Raw genomic sequence first — 22593 nt, forward strand, 5'->3', positions numbered from 1 at the left:
ACTTATTTTGATTAAAAGATAGATATAAAATGAATAATAAATAAATCATATAGAATTAAATAATAAATCTAGATGAACTTGTATTACACTAATCAAGAATAAATAAATATCTCCCATAAAAAACTCCATTGATTTTTTCACAATAAATATTTTATATAATCCTTAACTCTTTGTAAATTATTTCAAAATATCACATTGAATGAATTCTAGTGTTTAAGATGTAATCTGAGTTATTCCACTCCTAATACATTCTTAAAAGAGAGAAAAAAAAGTAAACTGTTGTGGGATATTTAGTATTTTCTATTATTTAATTGTAGCCTTGAACAGAACAGAACAACAGTGCCGGCAAGATCTCACGTCGGTGGTGGTTTAATCTACGGTGGTATGATATTAAAATGCTTGTAAATGCAATGCAAGAGCGCCAGATTAAAAAGAAAGAAATAAAAAAGTTGACATCTTTTTTTATCTTAGATATATAAAAATTACAGCCTATTTTTTACAAATAGTGAGAAAATGAGGTAAGGTGCAAGGTGCGGGCCTGTGGTAATATACAGGTTGTCACGAAGCACAATTTATTATTTGTTAAGAATGAATATGAGAGATGAAGGGCCTACTAAGAACTTGCGTCATCAGTCAGTCATCTTGAAACAAAGCCTTTGAAACAGAACCGCGCAAAGAGCTGCCAGTATCTTGGTAGTCTTTTTCACCACTACTACCACCTCCCCTGCCGCAAGAACGTTTCAATCCACTCATGGGAGTCTCACATACTGTATCATAGCTTAACCTTCCCTTCTCTTTCCTTTTTGAAAACTTCCGAACATGATCTGAATTCACTTTCATTGCCTTTGGCTGCTTTGGCGCCCAAACTCTCTGCAAATCTGGAACCCAGCTTGTGAAAGATGCAAATCTACGAGCCCTTTGTCTCCGTTGCTGAGCTTCAAGTAGTTTACGAGCATGCTCCTCCCCTTGCAGGCTTTGATGCTCATTTTCCGCCCCTTGAAAGGGCTCCTCTTCTGTCGAAACTTGATTATTCTTTATACAGTTTTCATCCGCTTCATCTCTTTTGTGTTTTTCTCTCCAGGATTGACTACTCTCCTCACTATTGAGTAAAGTGTTGGCAGTTTCTTCCTCATCCTCAAACAGCAAGAGATCCATTCTTTCATAAATTTTCTCAACCACATCCCCAAGGCTCTGACCATACCTGAAAATTCAGCAATATAATTATAAATCGAGTATGTGCACAGTCTCTCCTCTCATACAATAATGGAATGCTCACATATGCAATTCCTCTTTGTGGCTAAGGCAGACACTGGGTAGGAAAAAGAAAAAACAATCACCAAACTAGAAACCGCAGCCACAGCCAGGCTTTAACAAACGCAAACTAAGAAGCGCAAACTGGCACTGGCAATAACACTGGGTGGCAATGGAAGATGAAGGAAAGCTTAGTGGCGATTGGGAATCACACGCAACCCAATATCACAATTGCGAATAAAATTCATGAGTTGACAAAAGGTTAGATTTTTGTTGAGCGTGGAAAGTATATATAATCCAATATGGCTAACACATACCCTAAAAAATATTAGAAAATCACGAATCAGTAGCTCTAAACAGATCGAAAGGGAGTTAATTAGTTAAAAGAAAAAGGCTTAGTTGAATTTAGTTGAACATATGTACACCATACTCATCAGAACTACTGTCTACCTAAGATAGAAATGCATAACCAGACCTATTTTCTCATACATAAAAGTTCCTCCATGCTTAAATGAGTTCCCTCCAAGGCTTGGACTCCAAACGATGACATAGATATAACAGAATAGATTTTGTCTAAAGAATGGTGGAATAGCAGACACCAGAAATATCCATTTTAAACAGCTCCAACAATCCACAGCCGGATGTGTTAATAGTCTAGATAGACTTCAGAAAGGAAACTAATTTAATTTCAGGAGAAGTGTAACTTTATGCAGCCATAAGTACCTGCTTTTTATGATCTTCTCCACATATTTATCAAGGCTCCAATCTCCAAAAAAGTCCCCCTGCAAATGGCACTGAACGTTCTCCAAAAGCAAACAAATTTGCTTTGCAAACTTTTGCTTTGTCGACTCAACAAAACTTGCTCCAACCTCTGATTGGAGTATCTCCATGCGAAACAAAATCTGCAATTCATATCTTGGGCTGATTAAGGAAAATGTCATTGCCATACTGAGAACCTAAAAACAATTAACAGAAAAAAGACAGATAAAAGAAAAAATACCACCTTGCTACCCCACCAAAAAGGAAATGAAAATAGATGAAAAAAGGATACTCTCTAATTATGTTTTCTGAAGTAGCTTCAGATGATGCATGAGAGGACCGATGACCATTTTTATGCACAGTAGCCAAGTCCTTAGGATCTACAAGTAATAGATTCGTTAGCTGAAGAGCCACTATACTACTAGAAGGATCGTCAGATTTTACAACATGGATTTGACTCTCCGACATCGTTTCTTTTTCGTACTTTTGGTATAACCAAAAGATAGATGAATTGACAAGTCTATTTGCCAAAGATGCCAGGTCTACTTCTTCAGATTCAAGCCCTTGCTGGATTTTGTGAGGAAGATTATTTAAGAAACTTTCCAAGGATTCTGAGCAAAGACCCATAACAACTTCATCCTGTATTCTAGAGGCCCCACTTAAAGAATCCTCTGCCACTGAGGAGCATGAAGCAATTGGCTGTTCACATTCCTGAGGTAACTTGGTTAATCTATTGACTACTTCTTTTGGGATGTCCTGTTGCAGCTTAGATCCCTCCAGTTCAGTCAAGCTACAATTGCTAGATTTCTTAATCTGTTTTATCCAGCATCTCAAAAATTTCAACTTCTTTGACTTGCTACATCCCCTGGCAAAGTAAACATCTTCCAAATCTAAGTCAAAGTGATCCAATGCCGCCTTATAAAAGGCGCTCCATGTTAATTCCTGAAGCATATTTAAACTTTTTTTGGTCTTTTTCCGTTTACTATCTTCAATTTCAACATCCTTATTTGAAGGTGAAGGCGTGAACTGAGAACCTACCAGTCCAAAGGAGTGGCTAATGTCAGATTTGGATTCACAATTTTTAGTTTCAGACTTCATAACGGATTGATGAAAACCTGCTCCATCAAATTCATTATTAGGGTTGAATTTTACAATCGAGAGTAAAGCTAAAGAAACTGTGAAAGGCTTCATAATTCCTTCCAGTGAATTGCCATTGCTATTTGAAAGAGATACCAAAGCCCAATAATCTTGTCTGTACAGAAAACTGAAGAGAATTTGCAAAATAGGTATAGATTTTCTTGGCACCAATTCACCCAATTGCACACCCAGGATTTCAAGAACCCTATCTTCAAAAAATTCACTGCAACTTTCTTTTTGACCACCAGAAACCCCTGATAACTCGCGCACAATAACGGGATTGGATAAGGTAAACCCATCAAATTTAACACATTTCTCACTATTTTGTACTGCCTTAACATGAAGTTTTATAATTCCATGTCTAAAATCTTCCCAAATCAATTTTGAAGTAATTGCAGAAAATATGTTCAAATTGACCAATTCTAGATCACAGCACTTACATTCCAAAGGCTTTCCATTAACATCTAGTATCTCGAGAATCAATTGCGCATGAATTGGCTTAAGACTATCATCAAAATTCACAAACTTTGGGGAAATCCCAATCCTTGGATAAATTAATCCAAAAGGAAGTAATGCAGAACCTAAAACAATACAATCACTAGAACAAATACCCCATCCTAAATCCCTAATCCCACTCTCAAAAACCCCAGACTCATCAAAAGCATCATCACACCCAGTCTCATACTTGACATCAACCCAACTAAAATGAATGCCTTTACTAACAAAAGCATCATTGACACTCTGAAAAACCTCACGAAACTTGTCAACAAACTCATCAGCATCACTCAATTCCATATCAAAAAACTCACACAAACCATTCAACGACCTAATAATCGGCGAAAACAGAACAACTAAATTAGGTTTAACACAATTCAAAAGCGTACCAGACAGTGAATGATCACCACCGTCGTCAGAGATTATAGAGTCCCACGCGTAATCATGAACAAGCTGGCGCAAAGAGGCAGATAGGTGTAAAGCGCGCGGCGAGGAAGACGGAATTGAAACTTTATCAGTAGTGGTTAAGAGAGAAGTAAGGAAATGTGAGAGAGAATCGAGAGTTGTGTTTGGGGGGTTAAAGGAGAGAGAAAGTGAAGGAATGGAGAGTCTGGAGGAAGAGAGAAGAGGAGAGAGAGAGGAGAAAAATGGTTTAAAGGAAAAGAGAGAAGAGGAAAGCTGAGGGAATGAAAGAAGAGTTTTAGCAGTGGACATAAGAGAGATTAGGTATGGGTTTGGGTTTTGGAGATGGAGAGATGGGTTTAGGTCCATTAACAGAACTATGCGTTGTGTTTGCTTGTAGTTTGTCATTGACTGTATTACCGGCACTGCCGTTGCCATTGCCCAGAGAGAAAGCAGAGGGTTTCTGGAGGTTCCAGATTTGCCAGATGATGCGTATGGTATGGGGCTGAGATGGAAGAGAAAGGGAAAGTTAGAAGTGAAACGTTGTCGTCCTTACTGAAAGTGGAGGGCGGGAAAGCAGAAATGGTGTTTATATTGGCGGGACTATTTCTGCTGAATAATACTATATCTCACCCGCCACGTGGTTTAATCCTCTAATTCATCATCAAGTCCATTTCTTTTACAATTTCATTCTCTCTCTCTTTTAAAAACTTAATTAGATTCTTTAAATACTAAAATCATTTTCTATTAATAGTTAATCATTTTTTTCAAATCTTAACCATATATCTAATCGATATTATTAATTTGTTAGCATTTCTTTTATATTGAAAAAATACAAAAAAATGATTAACAAATGTAGATTACACCATAAAAAAAGTAATTCTTTCACTCACCGTAAAAAATTAATTCACTTAATGTAAAAAGAAATTTAAAACCGAAGAGATTTTAATAATGTATTATTTCTATTTTAATATTTACTTTTTTATTATTTAAAATTATATTTTATATAATAAGTTAGCTTTTTAATTATATTGCTAATAAAAAAATTATATTAAAAGGATTTAATAAAAAAACATCTCAACTAATCTCAATCATTATTATAATTTGTTTATATTAATCCTTTTCATTGTTTTTTATATGTAATTTTCTATATTTTCATTTTATTTAATATTCTTTTCAGTTTACATTAATCTCAATCATTATTTTTTATATTTTCAGTTTATATTAATCCTTTTCAATCAATCACTTAGCACCGAAATGAATTGTTACAACGAAAGGAAGGATCGAAAGTGTTATTTGGTAACAAGTAGCAGCAGCATGCTATCCAATACACTCGAACTTACATGCTACTAATACAGTCAAACAAGTCAGCCGCAACTTGCTTCTTGATCATATCCACTACAAGTAATGAGATTCCGCCGCATGTCAACAATCTGAAGTTCCAGCTTCAGTTGGTCACACCAGAAAATAACCTCCAGAACACTCGAAGAAGTAGAAATAGATAATGAAGGTCTTTGCTGCTCATTCAGAACAATCTCTCTATCTGTACTGCTCCCTCTAAAATTTTTTACCAAATTTCAGTTACCCAATTGATCATCAAGAACAGGTAACTAAATGAACCAATAAAAACCCTAAATTAAGAAACCAAATAACATGTCAGCCATTTCTACCTCTTTAGTTACCACGACTCATTCACTGTCTTCTACACAGTCTTCAACTCCTTCAAGATTCAATCTTTTCCCCATTTCACACCCTTCCCATTTTTCTAAATCTCTTTTATGTTCCCACAATTTATGCTGTTACTTCCCAAGAAAAACCCCAACAGTAGTTTCCTCTAAATCATCAGAGGCAGAAGAGGAATTGTCTTCTACTGAAGATGAGTGGCTCAAGAAGCTTCCTGACAAGAAAAAGCCTTTGTATTCTCATAGCCTGCCTTGCATTGAGGCTTGGCTCAAAGATTTAGGCTTTCATCAAAGCAAAGATGATCGTGCTATATGGCTTATTGAAAAGCTCGAGTGGCATGCTCAGTTATCTCTTGATATAACTGATTTATATATAAGGTAAGAAAAGTCGTTCTTTTCTTTTTTAGTTATGTATTGCTAAAGAGATTTGTTTTTGCGCTTCCAATGAAGAATTTTTATTGTGCGATAGCTATTACAATCATTGTGACTAAATCGTGTCTTGCATTTGCCAAATTATAGCTGTTGTTGTTTTGTTTATCAAGTTCTGACTCCTAGGCAGTGTTTCTTGTTGTCTCTCTCATTGCTCTGTTGATTTCGAAGGGAATTGGCAGCTAGATTTGTTTTTGTGGCTACATAATGGTTTAGTAAGTCAGATTATCTTTAGAGTGTACTACTAGAAATACACATTTTATAAGCTTTGTTAAAAAAAACAAGTGCATGAGTGATTTATAAATACCTCGTAAATATGGAGAAAGCTATTATTAGGTAAACAATTGCAGCTCATGAATCAGGTATGTATTAGGATCTTACTTCTGTATAAACAATTAAATGGAGTGGTGGTAAGTTTAAGGATGCAAATTAACTGGTTTCTTTTCGAGAGAAGTTGGAAATGGTGTTGATTGGGGGCAGTTTAAAGTACAAACAAGTAATACATTGATGTTATGGTATAAGTTGTAGTTCACACATTCATACCTAAGATTGATTACATCATGGGATTGCTCACCTTATAATCATATCTGCTTGGTACTATTGGGCATTATTATGGGGGTTAGAAGCTGAACAAATTATCGAGTTATCATATTACATGAATGAATGAATTGGAACATAGCACTCAAGCTAAGAATTAGGCTAACCAAAATTTACTGAATAAGCTTAGAGGCTTAGGTGTTGGGAAGTTGGTTTGTGAACCTTCTTATTTCAATTCAATTATGGTTTCTGTAATGCGAATTTGTGATTAGAGGACAAACAGGACCTACTTGATTAGCCTCATTAATCTCAATTAGCTGTGAGCTGATAAGATTGTATGTCGCAATGCAGGTATTTAAAGAGTGGACCAGGGAGTCTTGAAAAAGATGTGGAGAGGAGATTCAGTTACGCATTAAGTAGGGAGGACATTGAAAACGCTATTCTTGGAGGACCTTAGAGATGAGCACCACACGGTTATTCTTGCCACTGTATGCTGGCTACTCATTTTAATGACTTTTTCATCCAGGAATTGCAGTTATTATCTTATCATCAAGTATATGATAATTAAATCCTCTGTCGAGCAATTCTTATATTCTTTTTTGTGCTTTACAAAATCAATTCTGCACCCCCTTTTTTGTATATTTTCTTTTAAATTGCTTCTTGAATCACTCGATAGGAAAATAGGATGACTACTAGGATCTCATGATGAAACCGCAGGTGCTGTGTCTTTTTTACTGAAATAGGATTGCTTACAGCTATTCCCCCATGGATCTAACAATCACGTGCGTCCTGTACATGTGTAGATGAAGTTGTGTGTTCTGATTACATTTTCCAACAATTCGAGTAGGAGATATATTTACCAGGAGAATTTATCTAATAGAACCTTTACCTAAGTGGCAAAAGTAGTCTAAAAAGAGGCCTAGTCAGCACAGATGCAGCATCCATTCTATTAAAGACCAAGAGATGTGAATAGGTATCTTTCTAGCAGTATAACACAATTTCGTCGAGAGCTATGAGGGGTCAGCTTGTTTTTGCTTTGCTGTCATGGTTATAGCATCAAATAAGTAAATTCTCATTTTAAAGAGATTTTATTGCATTTTTTAGCTACCATAAAGCCCTTCTGCTGGAGAGAATGTACACATTGACAAATAGAATATGACGACCAACATAATCAGTTTTATAAATGCGATGTTCCCTGCTAATACTGTACATACTGATATTCTCTCCTCCCTTCCATTTTGCTGCCAAGCGAAGCGAGCATGCACTTTTTGCTTATGTAAACGGTTATTAGCTAGCTTTTATATGTTTTTGCCCAAACAACAGAATAAAATATTTCTTTTAATTTTATTATTTTAATTTTATTTTCTTTTTATCTTTTTTTTTTTAATTGAAGTTAATTTTTTCCAAATGAGGAGTGATTGGCATTCATTAGAAGCAACTTACTTAGACACTATATCCATATTGAATTTGGAGCGCATTGTTTAAGTATGAGAGTAAGGAATGCCACTCACCATCGTTTTTTCACTTAACAGGTCAATAATAAAAATTGAATTTTGAAACATAGATCTTAAGTGAATCGTGATTTGAAGGCTTTGATTAAGTTTGAGCTACTTTGCAAATGTTTCTATTCTCACTGGTAAATTAAAATTATAGATGTTCTTATAAAATTATAAAGGCAGTAAATCAAGGAAAAGTTTGAGCTACTGTTTTATGTAGGATGATTATGGGAAGTCCTAAAAAGACATAGGAATAAATGCTAGCATGAATGTAGGAAGAGAAGAAAAATGCAGTAATGGTGCTTTATTAGGGACAGTTTTCTATGCAAGCTCAAAGTTTTTTCCCTGCTATGTCTGTGGTGTTGAGCAGACAATACATTGACATCTTGAAGTGTAAACCAGGAAAGAAAAATTGCTTCTACTTCTGTAGTACCGCTGAGCTTTTCTAAACTAAAAAGATGTTGGAATTTGGAATTCAGAATGGTTGTGACCAATTGTATTCAGTTGCTTTCTTGTAATAGATCTTGTTTACATAACCTTAAATATCTGGTTATGAACTCTGCCACCACCTTCAATTGGTACCCCTCCCTTGGTACTACTATACAATTTACTTCCCCACTTGTCCACTTTGCTGCCAAGCGAGCGTGAAATTTTGGCTTATGTAAGAAATGGTTACTAGCTTCAACGTGATTCTGCAGAGTGATAATGGGACCAATACTCCTTGACAAGCTGCCCAAACAATGAACTTTCATTTTTCATTAACTTCATTGGCTCATCATACTCTACTATTTTTCCTGAAATGCAACAGAAACAAGAAACACCACATTTTAAGATTTCTTCTCTACATGAGCTTGACCAAGAAATGGATTGAAATCAACTTGCTTAGGTACCATATAGAGGAATACACACGTCCATACCGAATCGTAATGTTTAGGCAACAGAATAAGGAATGAAACTCACCATCACTGATAGCTAGTACCATGGTGCAATCCATCACTGTTGGTATCCTGTGAGCTACTGTGATCACGGTGCAATCTGCAAACTCAGTTCGGATAGTTTTTTGCAAGATCAAGTCAGTTGCATTGTCAATTGATGCAGTTGCTTCATCAAGCACCAGCACTCGACTTCTCCTCAAAAGTGCACGCCCCAAGCAGAACAATTGTCTCTGCCCCATGCTCCAATTTGCCCCATCTTCCACAACTGTGTTCCAGACAGTTAGTTGTCAATAATAATTACAAACGATAAAGGATAAACACCATGTACTTTAGATTGAAAAACTTACTCATGGAATCTAGACCCTGCTCTTTCTCCTGGACAGCCTCTCGAAGCTGGCACTTTCCAAGAACCTAGAAATTGCACATGGAAAATTTTAATTTGAGGCGCTTATTAGTACAGAGTAAATACTGCCGACACATTGCTATATATATATATAAAATTCTTTCGTGTGTGAACAGTTAACGCATGAATGTACCTCCCATATCTCTTTATCAGAATGTTGAGATAAGGGGTCCAAATTGTATCTCACAGTCCCGTTAAAGAGAGTAGGATCTTGAGGAATTATTCCGAATCGCGACCTCAGATCATGCAGCCCAATTCTAGAGATATCAATGCCATCTACAATAATCTTTCCTCCTGCCGGCTCCACCAGACGAAATAGAGCTCCAATAAGAGTAGTCTTTCCGCTGCCAGTACGGCCAACAATACCAATCTTGTGCCCTCCTTGAAATGTGCAACTGATTCCTCGAAGAACCAGTGGTGCATTAGGCCTGTATCTTATCTGTTTCAAGTCAAAATCAGTGAACTTAACTTAATTTTTGTGAGTTGTCCCACTAAAGTATTAAACAGAGGAACAAAATTTACCTGCAAATCGCAGATATCCACTTTACCCACTGCTGGCCAATTGGATGGGGGACGGTTATCTTGTATTACCTCGGGGGCTTCACTTGGTATATGCATGTATTGATTAAGCCTTTCAACAGAAATGATGTAATTCGCTATTGTGCACTGGTTTTGGATTGAAAAAACCAGGGACATGTTTAAGGAAAGACCGTATGAAAGTGCCATTCCAATAAATCCTGCACAATGCAAGTCATTTTTAGTATCCATACAAAACAAATGGGTCTGAAATCAGTGTCTATTTCATCAATATGAGCTCATAATCATTTGAGTTATGGAAAAGCACAGTATGTCATAAGAAATTAAAGATTATATCCTCACCAGAGCTAAAAGTTCCAGGAGGAAGTAAAACCATGCAGAGTGCAGCAGAGGCAAGAACAGTTGCACTTAGTGTTTCCAACCGTTGTATCAACCACTCGTTTGCTGCAAAACTATGGAAGAAAGGACTAGCGTTTGTGTCGATAAGGTCAAGATTTTTTGCAAAGAATCGTTCTTCCTCCCCAAAAGCCCTTATAGTCATAGCCCCTGCTACAGATTCAGCTAAATGATTTGCCACCAAGGATTTGGTTGTACCATTTATCCGCATCAACTCCTTCGCAGACGCAAAGTAATATCTCTGCAGATACCAGACAGCCAGTCAACGTTCACTAATCAGGATAAAGTCAAACTCCAATAACAAAAATACTGGAAAAAGAAAAAGGATTTATCTAGAGAACGGCATGAGATATCGCCACTATCAGAATCATATAATAGACTGCAATATCCAGAATTTGTTGATGAAAATCAGATCTAAAGTAACCATGCTCTGCACTGTGTTGATGCTGGCATATTAGCTCGTGTATACCAAAGTGACTATTATTAACTTCTTCAGAAATTGGTTACATGCATGTAACATGAAGAAATATTATCTCTTGCAGACTATATGTCTCATGAAAGTTACCTGCAAACGAATTGCCAGAATAATCATTGGTATGGAGACGAACAGTACTTGCCAGGTAACAACAGCCAGTACTCCAAGATTAGAATAAGCATTCGTGGTAGCTCCTATAGCGAAGATTAAACTAAATGGGACATCAAGGTCAACAATACTCAGATCGGAGGATACCTGCAAGAAACAATACATGCACAGATACGGAGATGTTAGTTGCATATCATCTCTCTTAAAGCTGCCAATCAACATTTGTAGTTGAGATGCTTACCCGACTAAGTATTCTTCCAAGTGGTGTGGAGTCATAAAAGGACATAGGTGCACGGAAAAGGGAATTTAGTAGCTGTGAAAATAGAGACTTCGATGATTGAAGACCCAAAACGACGGTAGAGAGAGATCTACATAGCAGAAACAGTGTGGAAGAAACTCCAATAATCAAGTAGACTGCAATCAATCGCAATGGACTGACTTGAGGCTTGTCAACATTAGCTGCCATCCAAGAATTCTGAGCTATTTGACCAATCACAAACGTAAGGTGACTAAGAGCGGCAATGGAAAAGTACAAGTATCCTTTGTTCTGATTCAGATACTGAAGGTAAGGCTTTAGCCCTGTATCTCCCGTTTCTCTTTCTTCTTGTTTGATCAACTGATCTCCTTTGGCTACTTTAAGCTGCTTCTCTACATATGTCTTCTTGATCTCCACAGTAGATGATCCTCTTTTCTGAGTGTTAGTAATATCAGTAAGCCTTTCGGAACCAGCTGTCTCTCTGTGAGCATTGACAAGTTCCTGAAATTCTTGACTTGAGGCCAACAGCTGATGATAAGGAGCTGCTCGCAGAATTTCACCATCTGACATCAACTGTCACCAATGCACTAGTCACTACATTGAATAAAACTACTTATAAACAATAACTGATGGAAAGAAAAAGAAACCGAAAAATTAGCTCAAACGAAAGAATACCAACCAAAACGGAATCAAATGCTGGCAGGAAATCAACTTGGTGTGTTACAAGTAAGACTGTCTTCCTTGCAAGTGCACCCATCACGTATTCCTGCAACACTTAAGTTAGCTTTGACAGAAGGCTAATAATAAACTCAGAAGTTAAGAACTTTGTTTGCTGTTAGTAAACCATAATTACATTGAATAAGCTCGTGGCAGTTTGTGCATCAACAGCACTGAATGGATCATCCAGAAGATAAATGTCAGCATCCTGATAGAGAGCACGAGCAAGTTGAATTCGCTGCTTTTGACCACCACTCAGATTCACTCCTCTTTCCCCTATTTCAGTAAGATCACCGTAAGGAAGCAACTCAAAGTCCTTAACCAATGAACATCTCTCTAGCGTGTCCTGGTACCGTTGGCTATCCATGGCAGAGCCAAATAAAATGTTCTCTCGTATTGTTCCTGTCTGAATCCAAGCTGTTTGAGAAACATAAGCAATCCTCCCAGAAACCTGAATCTGTAGATAAGTAAGATAGAACAAGATCATCAGTATGCAAAGAAATGTTAATTTTGCTCATTAAAGATGTCAATTCAAAAACAAAAACATGCTTTTTAGAGCACAAATACAAGGATTGGAAGACTGGCAATATTTGTTAAAAACAGTCCTAAAATATTGAAATGCACGTGGTAATGCAGGAGAGAAAAAAGCAGTAATGCTTACAGTTCCCACTGTATTTGGAACTTCTCCAAGAATTGAAGCTAAAAGTGTAGATTTTCCCGAGCCAACTTCCCCGCAGATGGCCACCTTGTCACCCGGTCTAATCTCCAAATTTACATTTCTGAGTGTGGGTTTTGATGAATTCTCTTCCCATGAGAAATTGGCTGACGTAATTAAAGTGGCATGATTTGCACTGTCCATCGATTGCTTCTGTTGGAGATTTCCATTCTGCAATTCTGGTGCCTCAAGGAACTTTAGAATACGTGCAAAGGCTACCTTTGCTTGAATGACAACACCAATAACATCAGGTATAGTTCTAATTGGATCTTGAACAAGACGTAAAGTGGCCACGAAGGTGAAAACATTATTAGCATGAAGAGGAACTTTGAGGAAATAACATGCACCAAAAGTAGCTGCAGAGACCAACAAAGGGGAAGACCAAAAGAGAAAACTATTATATGCTTTTCGTAATTGCACCGCTGACAACCATTTATGTTCCACTTCCCTTAAGTTTTCTATAACGTTCTTGAAATGGGATTCCCACGCATACAGTTTCAACACCTTCATATTAACTAAAGCTTCACTGCATGCCTTTAATCTCTCATCTTGCGCCTCCATAAGCTTCGACTGAAACTTATGTTGTAACTTTGCAAGTGGAGTATTGCACAGCACAGTGATTATAATAACCACTAAGGCTGCAAGTGTAGCTAGCCCTACTGCATTGAAGAGAATGACAAGAGAGATACAGAGCTGCAGACTTGTTGTCCATGTCTGATGAAACCAAAAGGGGAACTCACCAATTCTATAAGCATCAACTGTAACATAGTTCATTATCTCACTGCCTGAGTGCATCAATCTACCAGTATTTGATAGTCTCAATTGCTTCCTGTAGATTGCAGCTGTAAGCAAAGACCTCACCTTCAGACCAATAAGCCTGGACCTAAAATACCACTGCCTTTGTGATAAGGACTCTAAGCTTTTTGAGATGAAAAGTGTTAAGGCCAATACATAGCCTTCATATTTGAAACTTGCTTTTCCTTCGGCAACCAAAATGAAATTATTAAGAAGAAGAGGACCTGCTGACAAAGTAAGTATCTTTAGCATAGCAAAGAACCCAGAAATAAGAATGTCTTTCCAGTGGCATGATATTATTGTCCTAAACAGCGAGGGTTGAGAGGATGATTTAGCTTGCTTTTGCTTGTTCACTTGCTCTAAGAACATCAAATAACAGCTTTCTGCTTGTTCTGCTTGGCGCAACTTGGGTATATCCTCATCCTCAAGTGTCTTTTCTTTACCCTTTTTCATGAGCGAATTCAACCACCAAAATGACATGCTACTGAAAAATCCTGCTTTACCGAATGGAGTAACTTGGACAAAAGAATCGGCTTTACTAATGCCATCGGTCTCCCCATTTAAAGGCGCATAAAGGCCATTTTCACTGATATCAACCTCTTCCTCTACGTAGCTCTTATAAGCACAAAACAGCATTAATATTGCTCCTGGAAAGGACACAACATCTAAAGCCGTCTTAACTGAAACTATGTCGCCTAAAATGGCAGCAAACAGTGATAAAGCGCATACGATTCCAGCAACGACGAATGCAACAACAGCCAGTAGCCGCAATGGAGTCCTTGGAAGTTGTTTCCCTCGGAGACTTATGGTTAAACTCACCAACAACCATGTGAACCCCTGAAAGAACAGTAGTAACGACCTGCTCAAGGGTAAAGCACTCTGGTCTTTCCTCAACTTCTCTTCTAATATCCATGCGCCAGAGCACAAGTACACGAATCCAAGACCTCCATTGAAGACAAGAGAGCCTATCTGCAAATATGAAAGGCCTCGATATCGAGGTGGAATCTTATCCCTTTTCAACGAAGATTTTTGTATTGAAATGAACAGAAGCAAGACCAGAAGCAAGAAATCCAAGAAAATAATCAAGGAATGATTGACACACGAAGAAGGTTGACTTAAAACCACAAAATCAGAACCAAATGGCCTTCCCTTAATATCTGAACTGCCAGAATCCCCGCAAAACAATGTCCATAGGTCCTCCATGATGTATTTCCCCTCTCTTTGCTCTCGCAACTCTGATTAGCACAAAACACCTGTTTTTTTTTGTTAATTATCAGAAAACTTGTCAAGTACCCCTCTAAGAATCTAGCAAGAATATATTTCAACTTTCCCCAACAAGTCCACTACACAGGAGAGAGAACCATAAAAAACCCAAGTGAAAAAGAAAATTAACAAAAAAAAAAAGTTTGAACGTTTGAGGTATACAAACAAAAACTTTCCTGTGATCACAAGAAAGCTAAAAAGAAGAAAAAGTTGTAAGAAGACAAAATGCAGTTAGGTTCGTTCTCGGTGCGCTCGTTCAGGACGGTTTTTTTACTTTCAAATTAATGATTTCTTGCGTACATAACACACAATTTATACACATTCAAGAAATTTTTTTGCGTATAAATGGAGTGCATTCAGGATATATATTTTTCCAAAAGCTAGGATTTATATATATCCTTCTTCTTATCTCAATAACTAGCTTGCATTATACACAAAAATGACCAACTTCACCATCATCCTTCAATCCAATGTTAATGAAGTTAAAAGTCATGTATTACAAGATTGTTATTGTCAATCAAGAAAATGAAGATTGTTAAGCAGATATAAAGAGTAGGAATACAAACAAGTATTATCTACTTGTAACATCAGAATAATAAAAAGGCCAAAACATCTAATGTTAGATTTATCAAAGTAGTACAAAATCTTGATTTAAGATCCAAAAACGATTTAAAAAATAATAAAAGAGAAAAAATGAATCATTTGTCAGAAAGAAACTAATTGAACAAGAAAAAAGAATCTATATAAATCATGTCAATAAAAAATGTAATAAAAAGACGAAGAAACATTCAAAGGTAGGTGACAAAATATAGTATTAAGCATTTGATATTCAAAACCGACGTGTGTGTGTATATATATATATATATATATATACCTGAGAATTGCGCGAAACTTTTTGCAAACAAATGTTTCTTAATTATATCCTCCTGGACCAATAACTTATTCTTGGAAATGAGAAGTTACGTTTAACGTATAGTTTGTAGAGTTATACATTTGTATATGTGGGCTCTGTGGAGGATTGATAGGAAGAGAAGAGCAATAAGAAAGAGAGAAGAGAGCGCGAGGCGGGAGAGAGAAAGTGAAATTATATGGAAGATTGGTCGAAAGAGAGACAGATAGCGGTGGCGCGGTATTGAACGAAGTCCGATGTCGTCATGGCTCACGTCTGTCTTAATATCGCATGTGTTTTGTCTTACATGAAATATTCAGACGCTGGAGAATGTATATTATATATCCTTTTTTTTTGCTGAAAATATTATAAATCTTTAATTCCACCTAAAACTTTGAAAGAATTAAAATTCCATTTGTTCTTCTACTGCTAAATATTAATTTAAATAACATATTCACATATATAGCACGGGACGAATGTCAACTTAAACTGCTACATAAAACAAAGAAGAAAAAATTACCATAAGAAAATGAGTTACATTGTTTGCTATTATTTCTTTCTAACACCTAATTATATGTGACTACATAAAAGTATTTCAGCAAGTTTATTATTCGAGTATGAATTGATAGCCACAATCGATTCCCACTATGAATTTAGAGTGTCTTTTCCAGTTTAACCCACCCATATTAAAGTGATTCCTCATCACAGGTTTGATGTGAATAATTCCACTAAAATACTAATGACTACAGAGGATGACATGTTCATATATAGTATTATTTAAGCACGCAATGTTTATAACTAATTCAGAATCATCATTCTTTCCAAATCTAAATATTAATCTACTAATACAAATACGTATTCCAAAACAATTAACATCGATCGAGCTTTTTATAGTAATTGTCGGTCCCATTAGCCTAATGATATTTAAAATAAAATCACTTAAAAAAATAATTAGAAATCCAATCCCGTACTCATGTGTTAGGTTGTCTTGTCTTGTAAGTCAATAAATGTCTATTCAAAATACTATTATATTATAAATTTGTCATCTTATACGAATGAAATATATAATAATACATCACGACTGACTAATAGAAAAAATATGTATTTATGAATATTTTATATTTCAATTTTTAATAATTAATATATATTTTATTATTTAAAATTAATAAATATATATCAATTACATAAAAAATATAAATAATTTTTTTATATAATTTGTTCGTCTCCCGTGATCCCCTACAGTGATTAAATCTGGACCACTAATCTGGCATTTGTACGAAGCCATGTATACAATTGGCAACATGCATGGGATTGAAGTGTTTCTTTCATCCGTCTCACCCAAACATAAAATGAATTGTGGACTACACTTTGACATCTAGTCCACAGCCACTTCTAACCACAAATATACAATGTGTTTCCTTTGTTAGGTAAATTCATTTATATATTAAACGTTTATTTAGATTTCTAAATTTTAATTATTTAATTATTTTAATATTTTTAATTTACTTTTTTAATATACAATTTCATCATTGCGTATAAATATTTATATATTACTAAAAAGATAAAAGAAAAATATTAACTATCTGTTAAAATAAATCAAGAATTAAGAATATTTAAAATATTTTATAAATTAAATTAAAAGTAAAAATATAAATAATCAAAGTAAAAATATTTAAACACGCAATAATTATGCTAATTAGGTTTTGAAGGCATCATTACAAGAAATGGACATAGCATCTTAGAGAATATTAACTTGTGATGTAATTATCATAATATAATGGTCGACAGATAGGAAAAAGAAAAGAATAATAATTTATTATGAACCCTAGATCCAGGATTAGGTTTATATCTCATAATAAAGTTATAAAAATATACGGTTCAATAATGCAACAAACCATATAAGGAGATGGAATAAGAGAATTATCTCGCTGAAAGGACACTTGTTTCGTAGTTATTCTTGGCTACTTGAGAAATTGTATGTGTTCTGTCTGGTGTTAATTAATGAAATGTGAGTCATGTTTTGTCAGGGCGTGAGTCAGAAAAAACTATAGCGACCATAGGGACTTAGGTTTACCATTCAGGCCAAATTGATTAATACATTTGTTTAGGTGGTACCGAGTAGCTCGCCAGTAGGATAGATCTTGGAGCTTTCTTTGTTTTTTAATGTCTCTCTGTCTTTTACCCATTTATCTATTTGAATTATTTAATCTATATCAGGTAAAAGCGAAAAAGAAAAACAAGTAGGTGTCACTGATCACAGATTCACAGAATAAGCAATTATTGAGAGAGAGCAACTGAAACAGCTGCCAAGGCTATTGGAACCTCTGATAAATGACAGCGGTAAAGACAAACTGAGAAGTTGGCCATGAATATTGCTTATCGCCCAAATATTTCACTAGTACACTACCATTCGCAATTGGTTCGTTTCACAAGGCTGGATTTTGCCTCGTTTCTTCCATTTTAATCTCAATTCCCATCCCAAATCCAACCATCATTTCAAAACTGGCCCAAATTGCTCCTTATTTCTTTTTTATTTATTCAGGACGTAGGCCCAAGCCCATGCTATATCAATCTCTCCACCCTTTCAAAACCCAATCCACCTTCGAACGATTATAGAGTTCTCTTCCTTTTCTTTCTTTTTTAAACGAATGAATGATGATACATTAACTGCGTTATTATTTCATGTGATTATGTAACAATTTACATCAAATGCTTCTCAAACAATTGTTTACAACCAAACAGCACCTCAAATTTTTCACTATGTTTAGTTTGGAATTTTAAGAGATAATTCATGGTCATAATTTGCTATAAGATCAAATCAAATACGTTCAGATACTCTCTTTTTTTTTTTCTTTTTTTTTACTTTATTTCCTTTTTGGTTAGATATATTTTTTCTATATTTGTATAAAAATGAGTTGGATAATTAATTAGTTGAAAGAAAATTGAACAAGCTAGAAAAAAAGGAAAGCTGAGATTTTGTTCAACGACCAGAAAAAGAAAAGGCGATTACTTTAGGCAGGAGAGCTCGCAGAGACCAACCCAACACATCACCCACTCCTTTCTCTCTCTTTACGAAAACCAACACTGTGAATTATTTTTTTTATAATCCAAATTAAGGACTGGGATTTGTTTAATTAATGCAAAAGTGGTGTAAAGTTTGGTACTTCAGTTGATACTACCAAGAGGGGATTGAAGATCCAGTGACATTGCGGAGTGAGAAATGATGCATAGCAGTGGCAGTAAAGGATTGAATAATAGAGTATCGAGTGGAGTGTATGGATCGAGAATATCAATTCTACTGTTCTCAATGTTTGCTACTTTCTCTGCAATTTATGTTGCTGGCAGGTTATTTTTATCTCCTATATCTCATAAACTTGCCGACTTTGATAATTGAGTCTTCGTTTTCTTATTGGTTCATAATGATTTAGTATTTGCTTGTTCTTTTATTTATGGATTGATGTAGGTTATGGCAAGATTCAGAGAACAGGGTTTATTTGATTAAAGAGCTTGACAGGATAACTGGGCATGTAAGTGCTCAATCTTTTGTTATTATTTGCAGCTGCGTTCTTTTGAATTTTAAATTTGAATTTCAATCGAATCATAGATATTTTGTCAATTGAAGTTAATTGGAAATAAACTATAGTAAAATATCATGCTCCCTTGTGATGTAAGCTAACTAATTCTGGATATGATGTAAAATTACACAAGCTGGTTTGCCTGTACATCATGTTTTTTATGGCTGGACGATTATCAGAAAAATGGTTTGAGTGAACTACTGGTTTTTTGTTTTAGGGACAATCTGCCATATCAGTGGATGATACATTGAAGATAATAGCTTGCAGGTAATGTGGTTATCAATTCGAACATAATTTAACAATTCATACTTGCTTTATCATTTCTTGATGGGCCGGTGGTATCTTTTTAGGGAGCAACAAAAGAAGTTATCAGCTCTTGAGTTGGAATTGGCTGCAGCAAAACAGGAGGGTTTTACTTCAAACTTCCTAACAGAGAAAGATGGAAATAATTCAAACAAAAGGCGTTTAGTGGTGATAGGAATACTTACAACGTTTGGCAGAAAGAACAATAGGAATGCAATCCGTAAAGCATGGATGGGAACAGGTAGGGTAAACCACATTTCTATGACCTCATTGTTTCGTTTCTTGGTTCTGTGATTTTTTCTTTTCCTTTTCTCTTTTATTGTTTTAGGCTGAAGTACAAAACTCATCAGCCAATCTCCCACGTGCACATTTTTTTATCTACTGAAATGTGTAGAATGATAAGTTGGAGTTGATATAAGTGCATAATCTTGGAAAGATTCTAGTAGCAAAGAAAAAGTTGTCAATTTGTTAGTATAATGATTAGAGACACATATGTAAAGTAGATTCCTAGGAGACAATATGACGGCAAACTGAGAGTTTGACTAGTCGGTAATCAGTACCCAAAATTAACTCTCAAGCAGCTAGTAGCGGTGCCTGTAAGAACAAGTCATATAGACTTTCTTGGATGTTTATATTTTCTTGGAGATTCATTGACGATCCTTCATCCTTTCAGGCGCAACATTGATGAAAATGGCGAATGAGAAGGGCATAGTTGCACGTTTCGTTATTGGAAGAAGGTATCTAAGCATGCGTGTGCATTTGATTTGTTCTTATTGTTATTGTGATATATGCATCTAGTTAATATCCTTCTTTGTTCTATACTCAATACGTTATGGTGGTTGGTCATTTGTATTGCAGTGCAAATTGGGGAGATAGTTTGGACAAGGCAATTGATGATGAAAATAGACAGACTAATGACTTCATCATTCTGGTATGTCTATGAATCATTAACGGTTTCAGAAAAATTTCCATAACCTTAGTGTTTTTTTATTCTTTTTTCTTTAGAACTCCTAATAATGCTGAAATAATGGCACTAGGGCATTGAAGTCCTGCTACATGGTTCTGAAGGAAGCTTGATTTTGGAAAACACTACTGTTATGCTTTTATTTATAAATTCAATCATCTCCCATTAAAGCCCTTTTTGTTCACAGGACAACCATGTGGAGGCAACTGAGGAGTTTCCAAAGAAGGCTAAATTATTCTTTGCTCATGCTGTGGATAAATGGGACGCTGAGTTCTACGCCAAAGTCAATGACAATATATATGTTAATATTGGTTAGTATCATATTTGATATAAAAAAGTTACGTTCTTCCCGAGTTTGGGCATTTGGTGTGCCTAGTAAGCTTGCTAAGTTCAATTCTTTTGAAGATATTACGATAATTCAATTTAAGCTTCTGATTAGCAGAAGATCAATTATATTTTAGGGAAGCTTTTTTTACCTTCATGTGGATTTTTCCATATCATTATACATTTCTTCTGTTATTATTGTTTATTTGCAGATGCCCTTGGAACTACATTAGCAACCCAGTTGGACAAACCTCGTGTTTATATTGGTTGTATGAAATCAGGAGAAGTTTTCTCTGAACCGTGAGTTTCTCCCATAAAAATTACAAAAAAACAAATTTATTGAAAGAAAAGGTTTATTCTACTGTATGTTTCCTATACTTATCTGGTGGAATTTGGCAGGAGCCATAAATGGTATGAACCAGATTGGTGGAAGTTCGGTGACAAGAAATCGTAGGTTCTTCTTTCACAAATTTAAAATTGGTTTTCTATACTTGATTTTAATTATGTGATATGTATTTGATAAGTGCAAATTACTTGTACCAGAGCAATAGCATCTACTGACAATATATGCTCCTTAGGTCTCCTTAAGGTTTATGTTCTAACAGTCTGAGCTGAATATTTTCCTGCATTCATCAGGTATCTTCGCCATGCTTCAGGTGAAATGTATGTCATATCGCGAGCTTTAGCTAAATTTGTATCAATAAACAGGTAAAGATTCTTTTCTCCTGTATAACTTGAGTAATCTATGACGTGTTTGGAGTTCTGAGTATTGTTTTATCGGGTTTGCAGAGATATTCTCCACACTTATGCACACGATGATGTCAGTGCTGGATCCTGGTTTATTGGGCTTGATGTCAAACATGTAGATGAAGGGAAGTTCTGCTGCTCATCTTGGTCATCAGGTCTGTCTCTCTCTCTCTCTCTCTCTCTCTTGTGCACATACACATAGACAAACACAGCTAGCCCACACAAATCCAGCATTACACACAATATGGCCTTTATGAGGTCAGACCACCTCTCTTTCAAAGGTGGCTGGATTTCAGGATAGCTAATGCAATTTGTTAAAATTTTCCTATGGGGGTATTTGAACTAATTTTTTACTTGGGGAGTTGAACATTTCCTTTTTCTCCTTGCCTTTCAGGTGCTATTTGTGCTGGTGTGTAATTTTGATTTGCTTTAATATTTGAAGAAGCAAATATAGCATAGGTTGACAGATTGTCCGAGTTACACCTTTATTCATAAAAGGTTAAGAGTATTTTTGTACATGAATCTCATCAGGGGATCAATAGTTACTTTGCCCATTCAGAATTCAATTGGTTATATTTGGTTACACCACAGATAGGGAGATTTGAGAATCCATACAAATCGGAAGCATCTTTATCAGTATACAATAACCCACCATAACTAGATTCTGTTTTTGTGCTACAATCGGATGTAAGTGTTAGGTAATTTTTCATTTGTGCGAACAAATGAGAATGTGTTTTTTGAGTGAATTGTGCCCCTCATTGTGTTTCTACCTGTTGCATATAATTTACCAGAGTGTAGCATATTACCTATGAAGTGTTATCGACTTAAAGCGACTTGGCAGAGATACAAAAACGAACCAAGATCGCCAAATGCTTTCTTTTCTGCTTCCCCATTTGAGGTGATGATCTAATTCTAAAATGTCCTTGTTAGGGACAGGAAAGCTCGATTAGAATAACTAGCATTTAACATAACAAAACTACAAGTAATTAGACACTATAAAAGT

The 22593-nt window shown here is 35.6% G+C and overlaps 4 protein-coding genes across 4 annotated transcripts; 2 read left to right on the top strand and 2 right to left on the bottom strand.

Moving 5' to 3' along the window:
- Positions 1–441: 441 nt before the first annotated feature.
- Positions 442–4616, bottom strand: LOC8277055. Its single transcript, XM_015715612.2, has 3 exons — positions 2303–4616; positions 1975–2166; positions 442–1201 (listed from the first exon to the last, which is right to left on the bottom strand). The coding sequence occupies exons 1-3, from the start codon at positions 4480–4482 to the stop codon at positions 634–636; spliced, it is 2940 nt and encodes a 979-aa protein (XP_015571098.1). The 5' UTR covers positions 4483–4616; the 3' UTR covers positions 442–633.
- Positions 4617–5529: 913 nt separating this feature from the next.
- LOC8277054 lies at positions 5530–7331 on the top strand. The gene is made up of 2 exons (XM_002513561.4): positions 5530–6104; positions 7044–7331. The coding sequence occupies exons 1-2, from the start codon at positions 5698–5700 to the stop codon at positions 7147–7149; spliced, it is 513 nt and encodes a 170-aa protein (XP_002513607.1). The 5' UTR covers positions 5530–5697; the 3' UTR covers positions 7150–7331.
- Positions 7332–8477: 1146 nt separating this feature from the next.
- LOC8277053 (ABC transporter C family member 10) lies at positions 8478–15989 on the bottom strand. Its single transcript, XM_002513560.4, has 12 exons — positions 15663–15989; positions 12677–14778; positions 12152–12472; positions 11978–12064; positions 11284–11871; positions 11025–11189; positions 10406–10700; positions 10049–10263; positions 9660–9965; positions 9471–9534; positions 9149–9388; positions 8478–8982 (listed from the first exon to the last, which is right to left on the bottom strand). The coding sequence occupies exons 2-12, from the start codon at positions 14726–14728 to the stop codon at positions 8870–8872; spliced, it is 4446 nt and encodes a 1481-aa protein (XP_002513606.1). The 5' UTR covers positions 14729–14778; positions 15663–15989; the 3' UTR covers positions 8478–8869.
- Positions 15990–18302: 2313 nt separating this feature from the next.
- LOC8277052 (hydroxyproline O-galactosyltransferase HPGT1) lies at positions 18303–22359 on the top strand. Its single transcript, XM_002513559.4, has 12 exons — positions 18303–19022; positions 19141–19204; positions 19470–19519; positions 19603–19796; positions 20229–20292; positions 20414–20486; positions 20707–20830; positions 21056–21143; positions 21243–21293; positions 21480–21551; positions 21633–21745; positions 21985–22359. Exons 1-12 carry the CDS (start codon positions 18898–18900, stop codon positions 22005–22007), a joined length of 1041 nt encoding a protein of 346 aa, XP_002513605.2. The 5' UTR covers positions 18303–18897; the 3' UTR covers positions 22008–22359.
- Positions 22360–22593: the final 234 nt, after the last annotated feature.

This window comes from Ricinus communis, chromosome 4, assembly GCF_019578655.1.
Source record: "Ricinus communis isolate WT05 ecotype wild-type chromosome 4, ASM1957865v1, whole genome shotgun sequence".
Lineage (NCBI taxonomy): Eukaryota > Viridiplantae > Streptophyta > Magnoliopsida > Malpighiales > Euphorbiaceae > Ricinus > Ricinus communis.

Bases quoted from the DNA above. Each gene is read 5' to 3' on its own strand.
- LOC8277053 (XM_002513560.4), bottom strand. From the start codon at position 14,728: ATGGAGGACCTATGGACATTGTTTTGCGGGGATTCTGGCAGTTCAGAT. The intron at 11,872-11,977 runs GTTGGTATTCTT...CATTGGTGACAG, and splicing joins CAGCATTTGATTCCGTTTTG to TTGATGTCAGATGGTGAAAT. The intron at 11,190-11,283 runs GTAAGCATCTCA...TGTTTCTTGCAG, and splicing joins TTGGAAGAATACTTAGTCGG to GTATCCTCCGATCTGAGTAT.
- LOC8277055 (XM_015715612.2), bottom strand. From the start codon at position 4,482: ATGGCAACGGCAGTGCCGGTAATACAGTCAATGACAAACTACAAGCAA. The intron at 2,167-2,302 runs GTATCCTTTTTT...AATCAGCCCAAG, and splicing joins TCAGAAAACATAATTAGAGA to ATATGAATTGCAGATTTTGT. The intron at 1,202-1,974 runs GTACTTATGGCT...CTGAATTTTCAG, and splicing joins GAGAAGATCATAAAAAGCAG to GTATGGTCAGAGCCTTGGGG.
- LOC8277052 (XM_002513559.4), top strand. From the start codon at position 18,898: ATGATGCATAGCAGTGGCAGTAAAGGATTGAATAATAGAGTATCGAGT. The intron at 21,144-21,242 runs GTGAGTTTCTCC...GGAATTTGGCAG, and splicing joins GGAGAAGTTTTCTCTGAACC to GAGCCATAAATGGTATGAAC. The intron at 21,552-21,632 runs GTAAAGATTCTT...TCGGGTTTGCAG, and splicing joins AAATTTGTATCAATAAACAG to AGATATTCTCCACACTTATG.
- LOC8277054 (XM_002513561.4), top strand. From the start codon at position 5,698: ATGTCAGCCATTTCTACCTCTTTAGTTACCACGACTCATTCACTGTCT. The intron at 6,105-7,043 runs GTAAGAAAAGTC...GTCGCAATGCAG, and splicing joins ATAACTGATTTATATATAAG to GTATTTAAAGAGTGGACCAG.